Source organism: Falco peregrinus, chromosome Z (genome assembly GCF_023634155.1).
Source record: "Falco peregrinus isolate bFalPer1 chromosome Z, bFalPer1.pri, whole genome shotgun sequence".
NCBI classification, from domain to species: Eukaryota; Metazoa; Chordata; class Aves; order Falconiformes; family Falconidae; genus Falco; species Falco peregrinus.
This window is the reverse complement of record NC_073739.1, coordinates 35,535,850-35,556,712: the sequence shown is the minus strand read 5'-3', so window position 1 is coordinate 35,556,712 and position 20,863 is coordinate 35,535,850. Positions and strand designations below refer to the sequence as shown.

The 20,863-nt window shown below is 37.5% G+C and overlaps 1 protein-coding gene across 1 annotated transcript in view; it reads right to left on the bottom strand.

The window, feature by feature from the left end:
- ADAMTS19 (ADAM metallopeptidase with thrombospondin type 1 motif 19) overlaps positions 1 to 20,863 on the bottom strand; it is a 150,724-nt gene that overhangs the window by 7,344 nt on the left and 122,517 nt on the right. The window contains 2 exon segments of the mRNA XM_055791485.1: positions 17,264 to 17,416; positions 19,353 to 19,557. Coding sequence (XP_055647460.1) covers positions 17,264 to 17,416; positions 19,353 to 19,557 — 358 coding nt within the window.

Here is a 20,863-nt window from a genome sequence, read left to right as displayed (position 1 = left end):
TATGTGGCAAAGCTGAAAATAAATAAATTTGCCTTATGTTTTAGCTTCTTTTCTTTTCACAGAAATGTACTGATTTTTAATTTTGTATTTATTCTTATTTTATAAAACTGAGAACTTTATTAAGTTCTTGTGTAATTAAGTCTTTTAAGATACTTGGGGAAAACTGAAGTAGCAGGGCTACCACACTGATTTGCAATCCAAAACTTTCAAAGCCAGTTTGATCAGTTTACAAGTAGAGAGGACTTTTCAAACCACTCGTGTTTTAAAATCAACCAGAGATCTGATAGTCAAGCTTTGCTCTTCCTTGTTCACACATCATCATCTCCAGTGTCTGATTTCAGAATTAAGAATTCTACTGATTGGAAGCTAGGAACAAACAAACATGGTTTTACCATATCTATATTATCTCACATTCAAAGTAGTATGAAGTAGGGAAAACACACTTCAGGTATGGCATTTAGCAGTGCATTTGCTAGCTACACAAACAGTGAGATTTCTGTTTGTCTCCATGAAATGGTCTTGAATCTGAATTTGTGCTGCATAGACACCAGCCACTGCTGGTATAACTGTGAGCTGTCACTGAACGAATGTTGGAGGACAAAAGGCATCCATAATATTTTTCTTTTTCACTCTGCAAAGGTATGGACTTAGTTCAGTTTCACTAGGAGACACCTCAAATTCTGCAAACCAGCTAGATGCAACTCAAAGCAAAAACTGATGCTCATATTGATACTCATTTTAGTGCATATGCATGGGTACATTCTAGCTGAAGCAGACTCTTCCAAAACTGTCTCCTAAGTTTGCCTCAATTTGAGTATATCTCTCACTGAAAATATTAAACCTCAGGCAAATACCTCTCACTGGATGTGCAGATGGCATATTTTAGGTAGCACTTCTGGTATGTAGCTAAAGTCGCATAGCTTCTCTACACTTCTGGGGTTTCTAAGTTTAAAAATGTAACAAAGTTTTCAATTTACAGGAAACAAAAACTGCTTTCACTTTTACATATTCAGCAGTGAATTCAATCAGAAAGCAATCTTTCAAAACGTCTTGTACTTTCAATGATTTTATATATATATATATATATATATGTATACATCTCACATATATAAAATTTACAGAAAGTGGCCACTCCAATCTGTAGCAACTTGCATCAATTCATCAGATCTCAGATTAATTTCATCCCACAGCTTTTATTACTAGTGAATGAAGAATACTTTTCTATAGCTCTTCTTCCTACCCCCTCCACCTCACAAATGTCACTCTTGCACATGCTATACTTTATTTTTGTGGTGGTTAATTACATTTTACTTCTGACTGTTCAGATGACCTACACTTTAAGGCCATGTAGCTTATTAGCAAAAATTCCCGTAGGACAACTGTGTTCGTAGATTTAGACTAAATGTTCTAATATGCAGCCAGAGTGTTTTTATGTGGCTGTTAATCTGTGCTTTTTGGAGACAGTCCTAAAGGTACTGTAAAACCATTCAAGCAGTAAGACATGTAAAACATTCCTGTTAAAGATTACAAAAAATTCCTGGATAAATATAGTTAGCAGCTATTTTTTTTGAGAGTTTTTTCTTTCTTTCAAATAAAATCTACCCACCCTGTTTGAATTTTGTCCTACTTTTGAACTTCTTTTAGACATAATTTCAAGGACAGAAACCTATGTGTTAAATATAACAATCCTTACACTTGGCATGAACACCCGTTACCCAAGATTCCTTCTTTCTGTTCCCTGCCAAAGATATATATTCTGGAGAGAATACATATTCCCAAGGCCAACAGCTGAGGAAGTTGCTGTAATGTGTTAGCTGCTTCCAGCTGGCCTTCATAAGAAGTAGGAATTCCTAAATTAAGGGAAAAATTGTCACTGGCAGATAGTAATGGTCAAAATGCATCTTTCTGCCAAGGCAACAAGAAATTACTGCAGAGTCTGGTACAATCCACAATGAAAACCTCAACCTCTGACAATATTAACAGAATGGATTTGGACAATTTATTTTTGAGAATAAATGGATTGTTCAATAAAAGGTTTTTACAAGTCTAGGTAGCATTCAAAGTGGAGAGCGATGTGCTCATAAGGAAACTCAGTGATGAGTTCTACTGGAAATTGTTAGCAGAGCATTCCTAATCATTTATGTATAGGTTCATCAGTTCCAGCATTTAAGCGCTTTCAACCTTTTCATAAAGTGAGTGTGAAACAAGGATAGCAAGCAATCAGACTTAGTAACAGGATTCATATTTGCTGATGTGCTTGCAATCTTTTCGTGTAACTTGTATTTTTATGAAGTTTGCTTTTGAAGGCAGGTAGTAGATAAAGTGGTGCATTTGTTTTCAACAAAGATTGTACTGAGTTTAGCAATATTCTTAAAGGTTACCTAAAGAAAGCAAATAATCTGCAGTTTATTTAAAAACTTTTTTCTTTTTTTTAAATAAAGGTATTTTGCATAGTGTAACTATGAGGGACTAGTGGATCTAAACATAAGATGAAGTTTGAGTTCTCCCATGCATCATTTCCAGGAAGGTCTTTCTGCCTCTCTCATTTCTGACACACCCAACACCTCAGTATGTGAATGCCAAATTTAAAATTCAGAACTTGTGCGAAGTTTAGCTGAAAAAATTCTGCTGTTGGTCTCTCCTAAGTTTAGCAAGTTTGAGTTGCCCTTATTTAATATTTCTTTTATCTTCTCCCATCCCCGCGCCCCCATTTTTCCCCCTTCTCATTTTTCTTTCTAGCTCTTCTTTCTGGAGTAAGATTTGTATTGGATAGCTGTACAAAAGAGATAAGATTTTAAGGCAAGATAGACAGAGTCCCAGCTCACCTTTGATAAGCTGGGCTAGAGATAAGGTTCTGGTGGAGGAAACCCTCATCACCTCAAGAGTATGGATTTTTCTTTTCTCTCTCTCCTTTTTTTTTTTTTTTTTTTTTTTTTTTTTATAAATCCTTGTTTGCTTTCCATGTGGAACGATTCAATTATTTGGTATATGATGAGAAACTGCGTTTGCTAACAAGACATGAAGCAACTGAAAGTTTGCAAGTAAAATTTGGTTTAGGAAAACTATGTAGAATTTGATGTAATATTATTATTGATGAAACAACAACCAAACAATTTTTTCTAGGACAGTAAATAAAAACCTATACTTGAGAATATCTTTACTCATTTACTCTGAATCAATAGTGGGGTTTGATAGGCTTCAGTCATAATAGTTTCACTGGACTCAGCTGAGAAGTAGCAAATTCTTTGTCTGTATTTGAAACCCAGGTTCACTTTCCCAATTTCTTTCTTGAATGAACTATCAAAACACAGCCACCCACTTCACAATTTAAAAATGTTGACTGTCCCAAGGAAACTAGTTTTTGTTGTTAGGACAGTTGGACTTAACAGTTCATTTAGGAAGCCCACTTAGAGAAGTACTGGTGGGACAAGAACCTCCTTAAGCTCAGGGAAGGCTGATGCCACAATATAATTTTTACTGAAGTATGCAAGGGACAGGCGTTAAGACCCTTGCATTTTGATGGGAAAATTTCCTGCAAGACTAGAGAGTTTTCTAACATGGCACATAGGACAGGTTTGGATCCTTCTGGAACCAGAAAAAGCAAAAGGAAAGGGGTATTTTTTTCTGGTGGATTCTTCTATCAGCTTTATACTGACTTAAAAGCCTATATCATGACCATTTTCCTTTCCTCCACAAAGAAAAATCTGATTATGATTGTATTATTTGCAAAAAAATACTGAGATAAATGTTCCTGGAATCTTAGAAGTGAAGAATAAACTTCACATTAAGCTGCAAAAAATCTACGTATGATAGAGTCCTGATCCATAAAACCAGCACTGTATTAAAGCCTTCCACCCTGCCCAGCACCCCCTACCCCCACAACCCCCCTCATTCAAGGAAGGTATCAGCATTTTTCTCTCACCATTAATGATCTATGTCAAAGCATGGAGAAAAACTGTAATACCATAATAGACACAGGAAGCCATGCTCCTCTATATGTTCCAGATGTACTTTACTTTCACATAATTTTCAACTTTGTATTTATACTTTCTATAGATCTATATTTAATACAAAAACTCATTCAAGTTGGTTTGACAGTTGGACTTGATGATCTCAAAGGTCTTTTCCAAAGTAAATGATTCTATGATTTTAAGTTTTAAGACCATTTTAAGCATACTTCCACCTCAAAAAACAGTTCTTTACTCTTATTTAAGACCTTAGACACATAGTTAAATAGTATTTGACATCAGAACAATGGTGGATTCTACAAGAAATAAGCTGGTGAATGCTGACAAATAATTAATTACACATCAGCATTCTACATGGCTGCAGTACTCTACAGTAAAAAGCAGAGATGTTCAGATTTTTTGGTAATATACACATGTATCATCAAAGAACATCTTTTAAATTGCAGGGCAAGCTTGACTTTTCTGTAAGAAAAGTTAAAAAAAACCCCAGAGTTGGGAAACCGGTCCAAAACTGAGGTCAACAGTTTCACCACCACATTATCTCTTTTTTTCATGTAAAGGTGCCTGGCAAAATGTGTATCCCTGCTTAATCTTAAATGTGATATACTCTCTAAATTGACTAAAGATCTTAACAATTTATAGATCCATAGGGCAGTCATAAAATTATTTTCATGCTTCTCAGTGATACGAAGCCTTAGCTTTTACTTTCCCAGTTCTGTAAATTGTATTTCTCTTTCATGATTTGTAAAGACAATACAGATACAAAGCTGAAACCAAATCTTTTAACTTAATTTTTTTCATTAAGTAGTTCTGCTATGGTTGTTAAGATTCTGAGATGATGGAAGTGAAAGCAAATGGTATGAGCACCATTTCTTTACAATCATTACCCTCCAGCCAAGGAAACTAACAACTCCAGTCAAGAGCACTGTTACAAAACTATGGTTTGCTTTCAATGTCTTTATGGATACTTTATTAATTCTAAAGATACTAAAGGTTTGCCTAAGGATGTATGTTACTTTTAAAGCATGTCAGCAAAGAAACTGGAAGGAGATAATAACTTGTTAGAGCCGTGTGGTGAAACTAGTTGCGCAGATGCAACTCATAACTGTAAGAGGATTCACACTTAGCGGATTAGACTCAGTATTATACTGCCAGCACTTTATATAAAATCCTTTATATGACGTACTGTATATGTTACTGCCTTTAGTGCTTGGTGATAAATAAGAGAAACAAACAAGGATCTGGCACAGTTAGATTTGAATACCTCATAATAACCTTTATCTTTCACAGAATCACAGAACAGTTGGGGTTGGAAGGGACCTCTGGAGATGATCTAGTCCAACTCCCTGCTAAAGCAGGGTCACCTAGAGCCAGTTGCACAGGATCTTGTCTAGGCTGGTTTTGAGTATCTTCAGAGAAGGAGAATCCACAGCCTCTCTGGGCAACCTGGTCCAGTGCTCTGCCACCCTCAAAGTAAACAAGACTTTCCTCATATTCTGGTGGAACTGCCTGTGTTGCGGTTTGTGTCTGCTGCCCCTTGTCCTGTCTCTGGGCTCCACTGAAAGAAGTGTGGTCCAATCCTCCTGTCACCTGCCCTTTAGATATTTGTAGACATGGATAAGATCCCCTCTCAGTCTTCTTCTCCAGGCTACACAGGCCCAGCTCTCTCAGCCTTTCCTCACAAGGGAGATGCTCCATCCCCTCATCATCTTCACAGCCCTCTGCTGGACCCTCTGCAGCAGCTCCCTGTCTCTCTTGAATTGGGGACCCCAGAACTGGGCACAGCACTCGAGCTGCAGACTTCCACTGAAATTAGTTGGCATATGTCATTATGGACTGATGAAAATGAAGTCTTAAAAAGAATTTGAAATATTAGTCTTTGAGTATGTAGTTAATTGTTCACATGTATCACAATGCTGGCCTGCCTCTGTGTAGAAAATTTTCCACGGAAAAGCATAGCACAACAGCACAAAAATGTAATTAAAGGATTATGGCATTTCTAATAAAAAGACAATTCGAAGAACCCATTAATGACATTGAGGAAACATCATAGGAGGGGAAAAAAAACCTCCAAGAAACCTCTTTCTTTTTAAAAATTTCTACCATTTTATCTATTTACTTTCCAGAAATCAAAAAGGCCTATGTCAAAGAGATGTTTTGTACCACATAAAATTAAGTATTTGCCTTTAAATAGCATCACACTATATAACACTTGAAAGTTTTTCCAGTAGTATTATAAGTAAATGAAAGAGCTCATCCCTGACAATGACTTTACTTCCATTCATGCTTCCTACCAAATTTTAAATCATGAAGATCTCAGATTATAGCAGGTAACTCAGCTAAATGGATATGAAAGAGACAAAAAGAAAAAAAAAAACCCGACAACCCCCCCCCAAAAAAAAACAACCAAAAAACAAACCACAAAAACCCAAACAAAACACCAAAACCCCAGCAAATGAATTTATGAGGAAACTGAACCCTGAGGACTTTTTTTTAACCTGAAATACAATAGAATCACAGAACTCTTTAGGTTGGGAAAGGCCTTTAAAGATCATTGAGTCCAACTAATATTGCCAAGTCCACGACTAATCCATGTCCCTAAATGCCACATTTAGAATCATAGAATCATTTAGGTTAGAAAAGACCTTTGAGATCATCAAGTCCAACCGTTAACCCAGGACTGCCAAGTCCATCACTAAACCATGCCCCCAAGCACCCAATCAATGCATTTTTTAAACAAGTCCAGGGATGGTGATTCCACCACCTCCCTGGGAAGCCTGTTCCAATGTGTGACCACCCTTTCAGGGAAGAATTTTTTCCTAATATCCAATCTAATCCTCCCCTGATACAAGTTGAGGCCATTTCCTCTTGTTCTGTAGCCTGTTATCTGGGAGAAGAGACCGACCCCCACCTGCCCACAGCCTCCTGTCAGGGAGCTGTAGAGAGCAGTAAGGTCCCCCCTGAGCCTCCTCCTCTCCAAGTTAAACTCCAGATTCTGCAGCCACTTCTTATAAGACTTGTGCTCCAGACTCTTCCCCAGCCCCGCTGCCCTTCTGTGGACACGCTCCAGCACCTCTACATCCCTCTTGCAGTGAGGGGCGCAAAACTGAACACAGGATACGAGGTGCAGCCTCACCAGTGCCAAGTACAAGGGGTCCATCACTTCCCTCGTCCTGCTGGCCACACTGTTTTAGATACAATCTTTCACACACTCCAGGAACTTCCTAGACTGTTTCCTCTCTGCTGTACTGCATTTCCAGGAGGTATTTGGCAACTTGAAGTTCCCCATAAGAAAAAGGGCTAGCGATTGTGAGACTTCTCCCAGCTGCTTATAGAATATTTTGTTCACCTTTCCACCCTGGCTAGGTGGTCTGCCTATAACTCACATCATGCTATCTGCCTTTTTGGCCTTCCCCCTGATTCTTACCCATAAACACTCAACACTACTGTCACCATCATTCATCTCTAGACAACCAAAAACTCTTCCTAACATACAGGGATACCCCATGGCTTCTTCTTCCTTGCCTATCCCTTCTGAAGAGTTTATTGCCATCCACTGGCAGTACTTCAGTTGTGCAAGTCATCCCACCATGTTTCCATGATGGTAACTATGCCATAGTTTTCCTGCTGCACATTCCTCCTGTTTGTTGCCTGCGCTGCATGCATTGGTGTAGATGCACTTCAACTGGACAATTGATCCTGACATCTTTTTTTGGAAAGAAGCCTTAATTCCTACATGGCCATTCTCAGGCACTTCCATGGTTTCTAACTCACCAATAACCCTTGCATCTTTGCTGCCACATGAATCTCCATCCCCTACCTCCACTGAGATGGCAGACTGAAGGAACTACCTAGCACACCATCCCTCAAATGATGCTGTGCCACTCCTAGGCTTATCTTTATCCAGCCTGGTATTATCCCTTTCCCCCTTAAAATCTAGTCTAAAGCTCTTTCCATGAGCCCTGTTAACTCCTGTGCAAAGATCCTTTTGCCCCTTTGAGACAGGGGTACCCTGTGTGATCCCACATATGGGTCATTACTTTTGAAATAAAAACCTCAAAAGAGAAACAAAACTTCCACTGGTTAATTTTCTCTTGAAAATGACTACACACATTCTTCCTTGGAACAAAATGGATTTCCAGAAAATTATTCAAACTAATTCAGTATTAGGAAAACCATAGTGACGTGTAACACTTTCATTATGTACGATGAGGTCACCCAAAAGCATGAGTGTCCTGAGAGAGTTATCAGAAGGCCGGGAGATCGACAATGTTGACCTGAATTGTTGTCATCCTGTGACAGACTTACCAAAGAATGATCATTACTTTTGGGTGAACTCTGTTTTATGTCAACATTATTGGAAGTATTTGTGGCAAGATTAGATGAGGGAACTCTGGAGGTTAAACAAAAATCTATGAACAACAGCCTGAAACAGCACAGATAAAGCAGGAAAGTAAATCTTTCTTACAGTATTTTGAAAGACATTATATTGCCTTTAATTCTTTGAAAATGGTAAATGAATAATGTTAAGTAGCTACACTGATTCTGACTTGCCAGTCGGAAATCACAGGCTTTAATTTGAAACAATTATTTCAAAAGAAACTTTCAAGAATTACTTAATTACATTTTTGAAGTATTTTCAGCTTGTAACTAGTTACAAACTATTAGAAAACAGTAACAAGTGAAAATAATGATTAAAACAAAATAAAAAATAACAATAAATACTTTTGTGACAAAATGAGGACTTCATAGAAGATCAAGTTTATTGCAAGAATGAACACCTGAAGCAGTATTATCTACATTAACTTCATGAAAGACAGGATAAAAAAATGCATGAAAGAAAAAAGTTTTCCAACACACAAAAATGAATTAGATCCCACAAGAGCAGGAGGATTACATAAATTCTAACAGAACCCAAGCAAACCAGCTAAATTAGTTACATGTTGTCGGATGATACAGTCAGAGATGCTGAGGAAAACATTTGGAAAGAGAGAGCAATGAGATTAGAGATAAAGATACACCAGGCAAAAGAACGTTTACTGGACTGACTCTAAGCGCTGAACTGAAATGAATTTTCCTGCACACACTGACAGATTTGGAATGACTTGTCAGCTATCAGAGAACAAATCTAGGCCTCATCATGAACAGACTGATGAAATGATTTGCTCAATGTATATCACTAAGCAAAAGCAAGAAAGAACATTAAGACAGAAATTAATGAACATGCAGTAAAAGTCTATGCTTAGATAGAAAAATGTATGTGGTTTCAAATGTCAGGGGACTGGTCTCCAAACTGTGGGACCAGCCATAAAAACTCAGACAAACTGCAGTGTTCTCCAGTTTATATATTAAGGTGGTCTTATAATGTGGACTCAGGTACATACATCAGTTATTGTAAAGAGACTGGAGATCCTTAAGCAGAATGGGCTGTACATACGCAACGTATTCACTTCATTTAAGTGAAATTCTGAGAAGATAAACCAGAAGTTGCTGCTCTTGTTTGTGTTTTCTCCCTCCTTTACCATCCAATGTTACTTGCAATTCCACTAGCTCCTTTCTTACTTACTTGTGATGTTATGTGATGGTATTTTTTGCACATAAATTCAACGTAGCTCCCTGGGACACTGAAATTCTGACAGACAGTGTGGTCCCTATCTTACAAAATTTTGTTGAGAATAATCTTTTTAGACAGAGCCTGACTGAGCAAGAACTAGTGTCAGCACAAGGACACTGAAGGGATGATCAGTGTTACTACTCTTCCTCATCCAGAATAGTCTGGGATACACATCCTGCTAGTTATGCTATAAAGTTCTGCATTGTAATGGTTGTGTACTAGAGTGTAGGAGTATATATTTTTACTGGTAAAGTACCATTTATCTACCTGCTGAATCATGCATCAGCCTTCCAGGAGACTCCTTGTTCAAAGATCCCAGTAGCCTTCAACAAAAATTGGTAGTAACTTCTGGGAAAGCACACAGTGAAGTCCTGGATATAGGACATTACTTCTATCCAGAAATTCCCAAGAATGCTTTTCTTTATTTAAATCTATGTTTATATGCATATGTGTGCATTAAGTCCCCTGCAGCACTAATGCCTGTCCTGGCACTATGAGGCTCACAACCACAAAAGTTTGGGAATTGGTATTTGGCCTAATCTAGACTGTGCTAGAATGGCTTGGAAGACAACAGTGGTGGCAAAGGAGCTGATGGGAAGCTGCTGCTCCTGTCCTTTGTGACTTCGGCCTTTATAGCTGCATGACACATCTCCTGCTAAGTGTGAACTTTTCTCCTTCACCTGGCCTTGTTTGCTCCAAGAGATCACCATGTCCAAATGTTGAATGACAGCTCTGAGCAAGTCTTAGCACAAGCACGTGGGTTCCTGCTATCTTCTCTGTAGTAAAAACACATGACTTATTTCAAAAGCATCCTACTTGTACTTCTTCCTATAATAGTAGCTAAAGTGTGGGGTTTTTTTCTTTCCTAATTCTAGTTTTTCAGTTTTTAATTCACTTTTTTCCTTTTGAAGGTAATCCCCATCTCCTTTTTAAAAATGAGATCCAGCATCAAAGTTTAGTGTTACAATACAAATGCACATGTATGATTTTCTCTTTGTGGAGACATTCAGTAAATGCCATGATGCTTAACAGTTTAACCAAAATTTCTGCCTGAAGGCATACCTTTGTAACTCTCTAGAGTAAAAAAGAAAATATTTTTACCATTTGAAATATTCATTTTTTTTTACTCCATTGTGATAGTCAAAGATGATTTTTAAAATGTACAAAAAATATTGTTATGAAATAGCATTTTGGAAATCTGATATATGCAAATTTTGGACTCCAGATTACGACACTCTTCATCACAGCTGAAAAGGACCATTAATGCTAACAGACAATATCAGTATTTAGGCTGCCACACACCCACATTGTCACTTTTCAATAAGGCTATATGAAGAGTAATTTCTTCAAATGCAGTTGTTTGTATGGAAAGAAAGGTGTTAGATCACAAAGCGCAGTGGATGCCCTGGATCTCTGAGTCCAATGTACCACTAAAATAGCTATCACATCTATCCATCCTTTTGGAAAATGCCAGATTGCTAAATCTGGCCATTCAATACTCAGCTAGACAAGCTGCCAGTACAGAAGGTAATTACAGAAGGTAAAGGAACAGTTAGTTGTCAACAATAGAAAACAGCAAAATGGAGATTATGTGTACAGCACAGATATCTACAGTCTATTCAACTTCAGATAAAATGGGCTGCATGGTATAGTGAAATTTTTTTGTAAAAATCATGCCAACTGATGAAGTAAATTCTGCTTCACTAGAAGTAAAAGTCTCCTTTGATGATAGTGTACAATATAATATTGTAGTACACAATACTAAACCAGTAGTACTCTCACACCAGTAAGCCAGTGTCCAACCAACCATACTTGCCAATTTTAAGGAGTGCCCAACACTGGTAAGGCAAATAGCAGCCAGACTGCTTCACTTACAGCTATAGTTGCAGGCTGTAGGTAGAAGTACAGAGGATATGGCTGGAAGGAGCACCCAGAAAATTTGTTATGCTGGTCAAAGGTTCAAAATCTATGCCTGCATACTAATACTAACAATATTTAGTTTTGAAATACTGCTGGCATACACGGAAGAAATGTCATTTATTTATAATATAAAGTTTTCATTTACCTATTTTAGCAGAGTTTTTATCCTTTTACTTCTACTACTACGAAAAACCCAGCTTGTTCAGGTGTATTTCAGATCTGTCTTCTTTTTTTTTTTTTTTTTTTTTTTAATTCCTAGAATTCCTCTGTTAATCTTTATGAAGGTGACTTAGAAGTCAAACTTTTCATTACTGATTTCTGTCTCTAGCATGCATCTCAGCATGCGACCCTCAAAACCACTTACTAAAATCAGCACAGTTTAAAGCAATTCCATACAATTGCTGAAATCGCTGATGTTACCCTTTTCTTTCTCAGGCAGGCAACAACAGTGACTGTGTAAATTAATCTCATCTTTGCCCATACTACTCTTTCAGATGGTACCCTGCAGCATGATGTACATCATGTAATGAGGTTGTGGCTGTACAGACCCGTTTAAGCATAGGGTTGTATTCGCCCCTGCTACATGCCGCCATCTTTCAGGCATACTCTTCTAGCTATGAGGGTTGGGGGTTTTCTCATCTGTGGCCCTTCTTTTTATACCATCTCTTGTACTCCATGAGAAGGTCATTACGGGCACCCACTTGTTTACTTCTTGAAGGGAATGTTCAAAACAAATGTGTAAAGGCTGTACCTTCTGCTCGAGACCCTCTCCTAGAACGCATAGGAAAAAAAAGAGCAGCTGTTAGGTGGATTTTAAATTTCTGTATTCTTTTTTTTTCCTTTTCATTGTCTATTTGATTATATAGTTCTCCCCGTTTCATATCACTTGTCAGGTAAGACTGTAAGCATCTTTCAGCAGGAACTGTAAGCCTCTTCTGTTCTTGTTTGTTCTTGGGGCCTAGCATGGCTTAATCCTGATGGAAACTATTGATGTACCACAACTTAATTTTTTTCTAATATAACCCCACTTACAGAGAATGCAATTCATAGAATCATAGCATCGTTTAGGTTGGAGAAGAACTTTGAGATCATCAGGTCCGACTAATAACCCAGGACTGCCAAGAGACAATACGACATCTGCCCATTATTACCTTTTGTTTCCAGTTTGGCATTCTCAAAAACCTTGCTTACCCTAAAGAGGCTTGTAGCAGAAAACCAGCAAAGATGTGTCAGCAGATCTAAGAATGATGCCAGAATTTCCCATTTATGTGTAATTTTGTATCTGTGCAAATTGGGTAATGTCTACTTTTAAAATCCTTTCCAGTCTCAACAGTGTTTTAGCCTATTATTAAGGGTGGTCTTGTTCTCTTTTTCTAGAAACTAACATGACACTACATTTTTTCCAGGCAAAATACTACAGTACATTGATCTAAAAAGACTTTATCTGAAACAAATGATGTTAATATTACAGGATTGGTTAGAAATGTGCAAAAATCTCCCCACTCTCATTTCATTATATTGACATCTTCCATACAATTTGCTCATACTTCATTCCTGAAACAAAGACATACCTCATTTGCTGGAAACTAACTGTATAATTAAGTCAATATAAAAGTTATTAATGTGATGCCAGTATTATTTTGACTTCTATTATTTCACAAAAGTCCCATTATTTCTTTGTCCATAAATCTATTAATAGTGTCATACTTTGACTCATGGCCAGCACTGTTCTGTTCCCAGAATCTAAAAGTGCTAAAAATTTTGGATGGGGATCCAAAGAATAAAACCAAGGTTAATTACCTTGTCAATAAAATTGTAACATCAATATTATCCAAATTCTACCTTTTTTTTTTTTTTTTTTGAAGGAGATTAAATCAGTAGAGTCTATTTGCTATGGAAATTTAGGGTTCTTTTAAATGTTTAAGCACACAGTTTAAAGGTTGAATGTCCCATGCTGTTGAATAGTTGTCAGAAGAAGAATTTAGGGTTTTTTTTCCCCCCCCTATTTTCACATGTTCTTTGATTGGGGTAGAAAAGAAGCAATCCTCATTACTGACAGCTGCTTTTTGTAGCACTCAGGAGATTTCTCTGTGACCTCTTGAGTTCACCCTGTCTCCCTCCAGCAGCTGGAGACTTGACTTTCCCCCCTGTACACAAACAAACTTTCTAGAGGGCACTGTATGTACTGTCTTAAATAAATAATCTGGAATAGGCCAAGAATTCTGGTACTCATTGGTGTAAAATCCAAGCAGTTGCTTCAGATGTCCTTTCAGACTCACTAGAAAAAAAAATGAGCAGCTTTTGTTTCTTCAGGGTATAGACGAAGCGAACTCCATGCCAACTATTGGGACCATTATCCTAGGCTCTGCGTTTGACTTCTCTGCGTCTCTGGTTTAACAAGTAGATACTACTTAGAAATTCTGCTTCTGTTGCTTCTTTAGTTTCTGTTGTCCTCTTTCCAGCTACCATAGCTGGACATATACCATATTATCTTCCCTAGTGTCCTCTACACACACTCCATATTTCTTTGTTATACAAATGGTTGCTCCTAAATTCTACTCCATTGTCCAGTATTTTGATCCTATTACCCCCTGCTGAATCTCTCCAAAAGTTTCTGGTATATTATCATATCAAACTTAAGCTTTTAATCATTATTTTAACTATTATTTTCAAAACCCACTCTTCAAATTATTCTCCCTTCCAAAACTGATCTTTCCTCTCATGCTTCATTTATACCACCAGTGTTCTGAAGATTCTAGATAATAGCAAAAACCCCTATACATAACTTCCTACATAAACTAAAGTATCCTAGATCTGCCCTTTGAGCACATATGCTGTTGACCTTTAAGTCTTTTTTGGAGAATGACTTCTACAACTATGTGAACTTCTCTAGTAAGCCAGGCAGATGTGTAAATGTGCAGTTCATATGCATTTCATTTCACCTCTCTGCTGCCTACTTCTTTATCCTTAGATGATGAATACCTCTGAGCATGACCCTGTCCTCATATAATCTTGAAATGGGTAGCAATGAGCAGCTTAGTAAAGGATGTTGATAATACTAAGACTGATCTACACCTCACCCTTACTGGTGCTATAGTAGCCATGAGCTATGAGCTTTCCTCATCTGAAGGTAACTTCTAAATTTTGAAGTATGGTATTCCAAGAATAGTATTCACTGGGAAAAGACAATGTATTTGGTAATGTTGCTAGATGCTGGCTTCAGAAGCTCAGTTTGAGCCTTTATTCTTTACTTTCTTATCATACTCATTTTCCTCACAAGGGCAGCCACAGAACCCAACTTATGTTAGAAACAGCAATGTTCAGCATATTGATTCACCTTGCTGACCTAAGAAATATTAAGGAGTTTAATGTTGCATACAGGTTATACAGCATACTTTTAGATTAAGTAAGAGTTTTAGAAGGATTGATGTGTTTATTGACCTATTGGAGCTTGCAATTTTGGTCAAATGTTCTTTAATCTTGTATTATTGCTAAAACATTGAGCTGAAAAATTATTGGATCCCTATGTGACTGTATATCTAAACCAAATTAACTCCATTACAGCACTACTATGATTATTACTAATGTTATATTTTCAGTAATAGTGCAATTTAAGCTTCATTTAAAATTATGCCTTAGGAGTTCAAGGGGAGCAGCAAAGCCAATAAGGATCACATTAAGCCTCTTTTTTCAATGTGTGAGAAACGTCATTTAAGTTTTTCAAGCCAAGTCTTGGCATTAGCTTAGGGGAACTTGGATCTGCTCAAAGGAGCAGCCTTCTGTCAATGTCAAGAACAATCCTAAAGAGTAAAAACAGTGAATGCAGAAGGCTGCACTGAACTTCTGAGTTAGAAACAAACAGTGAGCAAAGATTAACATTTATCTGAGCTTTCCATTTGTTTCCCCCATTGCAGACATATTAACATGTATGCCATGACTTCACGTTGCTATGTACTCTAGCAGTGGAATGGAATAGTAACAGGGATAAAAAAAGGAAATCCAAGTATATTTTAAATTGAATTCACGTCTCTGTAGAGAAATTAAAGTACCTACTTTTTGGTATAAATATTGGAAAATCTCAACTGCACAAGTCACAGTCAGGCTGTATGTTAGCTGCAAAAAGTTTCATCAATTCCATATAAAATATTTCCTCATCTCCTAATTTCTAAGTTTAAAGTACAATTTAGGTGCCTGTGTTACAGCTTTGATTGTGGAAGGAAAGCAGAACATACAAGATGTCAGTAAATTTTTAAACAGGAAGAAGTAAGTTCTTGTACATTCATTTATGATGTGGATGTTTGTGAAAAGTAGTGAATTAGAGAGTAAAGCTCTTTTCTACAGAGGGCACTGGGAACACAGTGTAACTGTATTGAGCAGCCCCACATAGCCTCAGCAACCGGCTTTGACTGCTTCAACTAAGAAAGCAGATGGTCCTTTCTTCATAGTCTACTCCCTGCTGCTGTTAGTGCTAAATGATGCAGGTTTTTACTGCAGTTCTGTGGTATGGAAATGCAAACAGCAAAGTTAATTGCCAAACACATCTTCTTGTAATAGTAACCCTGCTAGTGAAGGTTAGTTGCTTCTGTTTAAAAATTAATGGTTTGCGCTTTTGGAGTAACTAAGGTAGGGCGGTTATCTCCTAGTTTTTGTGAGGCTGACCCAAAATATTTCCAAATATTTTAAATTATCTCCACTATATATATATATATAAATAAAAATAATTTGGCACTATCCTTTATTCTTACATGTGAAAAAAGTAAAGAAAATGAAATAAAGTTATGTGATAGTGACAATTTGTACCCCATCAGCAGAAAATGGGAGCTCCCAGGCAGAATTCTGTGAAACACTAGTTGCCCACAGAGTACTTGCAGCTAATTCTTGGAAGGCTGGCTAGTCATACACTGCTGGCTTTAGTCCTTGTTTCCAGCTGTTACATCACATGAAAGACAACTAAAAATACATTAAATACTTCTCCATACAAGCAAGTTAAAAACTGCTGCAATAACATTAGGCACTGAAAGCAGAGGTGTTGTGTGCAAAGTTATGAAGAAAAGCAAGGCGGGGGGTGGGGGTGGGGGGCAGGGAGGGAAGATTTCAGCCTTTCTGCTAAAGTGTGATCTGTGATATGGCAAGAGAAAACCTTGACAAAGGTCAATTTCAGCGTGTTTTGGGTATTCAAAACTGTAGCAAATGTTCAGGATGCCAGTCCAATAACATATGTGATCATGGATCTTACCAATATTTTCTGTTAGAGTTTGGCCTATGTTTATGTAACTCACTGAAATCAAAACCCATATGCCAAAGAAATAATGTACTGACAGTTATGTGGAGTGTTCAACATAGACAGTAATAGATGCTTCCTAGATATTAAATGGTCTATGTGAAAATTTCACAGGCTAAAGGCACTTCCTTTGAACTTATTTGAAACACAAATAAAATGTGCAAACACAAATTAAAGAAATGTGCAGACTGTGAGGTTGGAGTGAGATGCAGTTTCTGGAGTTGTTTGCCTGTCTATTGACAACAGTAAATTTATACCAGATTTGCATGATATTGAAGATTCACCTCATGCTTCCTTCATATTTTGATACTTATCTATACTGTGGTCTCTGTGTGGCTACATGTTTCAGGTTGGGTTTTTTTAGCTTTACTGTTCGCTCAGCTAGGAGTCTCCTACACTTCTGACAAAAGCAATTCTTACAAAGAATTCAGCTTGCAAAATGTATTATGCTGTGGGGCACAAGTATGAAGGATGCCTCACCTTAGACCAGTCTCCCATTCTCCAGATGTAGCATTTGGAATAGTCCTCACAGTCCTCTGCTTCTTTAGGTCTTGTGGACAAAACACATTTCTTGCGGGGATTGGTGCACCTCACAGTCCGATGACGTACTCCCTTACCACATTTTACAGAGCACTGTTGGAAAAAGATGTTTTTCAGGTTTCTACAGAAGTCATAGTTACCCCATTTTATCCACTTCTACTCACCTCTGCCAAGCTAACATAAATGTTTCGAGACTTCAGTGATTCCTGACTTCCAATCTTCAATTGCATTGACACTGGACTTGTTAAAAACTTATAAATGAACAAAAATTCCTTATGGGGCAGAATGATAATTGTTGCATTTTCAGCTAAAAATATATAATTGGATCAAAAATTATTTGCTTAAGGAAAAACTAGGCTTTTGGATAAGAAAACATCTGAGAAGTTATGACTAAGTAAGTGCAAAATGTTATACTGAAAATAGCAGGCAATCTTTGTTCTAAGAATTAAAAGAAATATAATGAAAGAAATCTAAATAATGTTCATAAGAATAAGATATGAAGCAACTTCAGGAAAACTCTGCTGGTGTCGTAATAGACATTTTCTGGGAGGGAAAAAAGTTAAAATGGAAAAGTAAATATTCTAAAACTATGCAAGATTCCAGACTGATTTGAAAATTCAAAGTCACTGCACATACAGCATGTGAAAACTCTCTTCAAGTCACTCAGAGTCTTAATCTATGTTTTTTTGGTTTTTTTTCCACCATTCCCATTTACACTGCCAACAATTATGCCATTTCCTTCTCAAAACATTGTCACTGCTTTTGATCATCCCACTGCTTGCAGATCAAAACTCTCCTTTGCCAAGCTGATTATAACTGCAGGAAGCAGTAATGGTTAGCTTCCAATATAATGGTGATAGTACGAATGGTCATGGGAAACACTTCACTCTTCAAAATATATTTACTACTTCCAATAAAAACATGCTCACTTATTTCTCATCTCTCAAGTAAAACAAACCAACTAAACAATCTGGGTTTATTTCTTGCACCTCTGTAAGTGAATACCATTCTTCTCACAATGAGCCCTCACATTCCAAACCTCTGGTACCAAACCAGAAACTGCTGCCATTTACTTCTCTTGTATCTCTTTACATTAGCATCTGCTTTCCATCTTTGAAAACATTCCCTATGTCTTAGCTCTTCCTTGCTTGAGGATCAAGGGGTGCTGCTGAGCAAAGGAGCCCAAAGGAGGGACTGCACCCAGATTTAGAAGCTACAATTTGTATTTTGAACCCAGAGGGACCTATAGCACAGTTTCTGGTACAGCAGGCAATCAGAATTGCTTTTGCTCTTCCAGTGCAGAAAGAAGCTCCAAATAACCCCTTCAGCTTGTCCAGATGGCAGCGATAACAACAGTCTTCTTCCTCCACAGTCAATTACTTTTAGAAGCAGTATAGCTTTTTAGAGGAAGAAAGCCGAATGGACATGGACATTAAAAGATCTGAAATTAATAAAGCTGCTTGCATAATAATTACATTACACAGCAATGCTTCAGGATGCAATGCATGCAAAATCGTGTTATTTGCAAGCCCTTTTGCCTACTGCTTATGCTGTTCTTGGATAAAGATGAAGGAGTGAGAAGAGAGAGGAAGGGAAGAAAACATTCTCCTTTGCAAGCAGCTCCCCTTATAGCCTCTCTGAAGCAGAAGGGCAGAGCAACCATCTGCTGATCAACATGCCTTGGTACAAAGGTATGTCAAAGATATTCCCACTCTGAACCCAAGGTCTGGCAGTTGATAAGCGATGGCCTTAATTCCATTTACCCCTAGTTACCCACTACTACAGTCAAGATTATACGTGCTTGAAAACTGGTCAAAATAAACTTTTTCAGGACATTAACTAGGTAAAATGTAGTAGTTTTATATGGCTGGCCTTCCCAGCCCCTGACCCCTTTGCCAAATCATTGCATAAGGACCGTGAAAATCAGCAGGCTGAGCTGTGCCACTTGCTGCTGAAAAAAATTATATTCCCAGAAAATAGTAACACATAAATAATCACTGTGGACTATTTGTATAAATAAATGCAGCACCTCAGACCAGACTCCCGCCTCCCACACAGTCATGCAGTCCTGGCCTTCGCAGCGCTGTGCAGAAGTGGGCTTTGGTCCAAGGCAATCCCTCTCCCTAGCTCTGATCAGGGTCCCATTTCTGAGCTGCTGCGTGCAGGCTACTTGTCTGTTCTGGGTCCCTTTACCACATGTCCTTGAACATGGAGTCCATTCTGTCATCATCCATCTGCAAAGAAATGCAGGCAATGCCGTAACAAGAAAACAGGAAGGGAAAAGTACCACCACATCATCTTACTCTCTTGCTTACCAGTACACACTCCCAAGTAATATTTGAGTATCTTTCTGCCTCCTTTTAAATTCCCTTTGTTAATGGACTATTTATTAATTTAACATATCTTACATTTAATAAGATGTTCATATAATTTCATTCCCCGGCCTATTGTCCCTATGTGTTCAGAGTACTCTCCTTTCATTATAATTCCAATTAGAAAAGCTCCAAAATATACATACATTTTAAAGATAACAGATCACTCATCAGCCTGTCCTTCTCTATCTATATGACTATGTCAAGTGCATGCCATGCATGTAAAGTCCAGAATTCTTCGAAAATACTCTTATATGACAGAATCACTCCCATGCGAAAGACTTATTGCTCTGGAGGAAGTATAAGGACTCAAGCACTTTCATGTTCTTCAGGGTCAGTCTTAATTCGGGTTCTGTGGTTTAAATCACAGCAGCAAGGAAGGCTGGTGCAGCTTGGAAGAGCCTGCATACCTGGAGAGCAATTGTTCAAGAATATAATTTTCCTCAAATGTTCTGTAGTGCCAGATTACGATTTTTAAGGGCACTTAAAAAGGGATTTTAAGCTCTGCCACTGATGCAGTACACAAGTGTATCCCTGGAGACTTAGATCGCAAGGCAGAGTTTTTAGGAAACAGATTTAACAAATTTGTTCCAACCTTCTGCCACATTTTTGCTGTACAAAAATATTTTAAGGTTGCTTTTTTTGGTTGTTTTTTTTTTTTTGTTGTTTTGTTTTTTGTTTTTTTTTTTATTATCAGTCCAGAGCCTCAATTTGCAAATCACAGCCTTTCAAGATAATGCATTATAGTTAAGGATACTTCTCCAAGTGCCAAGAACAAACAAATAGTGATGCAAGCATATGCTTTAGTTACATTTCTGTTGAAAGCTAACAATTTTTGTTTTGTAATACTCATTATATTTTTCCACATTTCTCAGCACAGCATCTCTGAGTAGTAGTTAGCAACATTTAAAATGTTTCATTTAATAAGCTGGAAAAAGTACAGAACATTAAAAATTTATAGTTGACAATGACAACGAAAAAGATCAGACTATTCCATTTCTAACCTTTAAGTGCACAGTGATGTTAATAAAGTAAAATAGAGAACTGCTCAAGTACGTGCATAATGAGATACAAATAAACCCTTCAAAGTGCAATGCCCTACTCTGTGGAACTCCAAACCTCTATGGCTTGGTCTTGCTGAAAATGTATCATACCTTGCATTTTATCA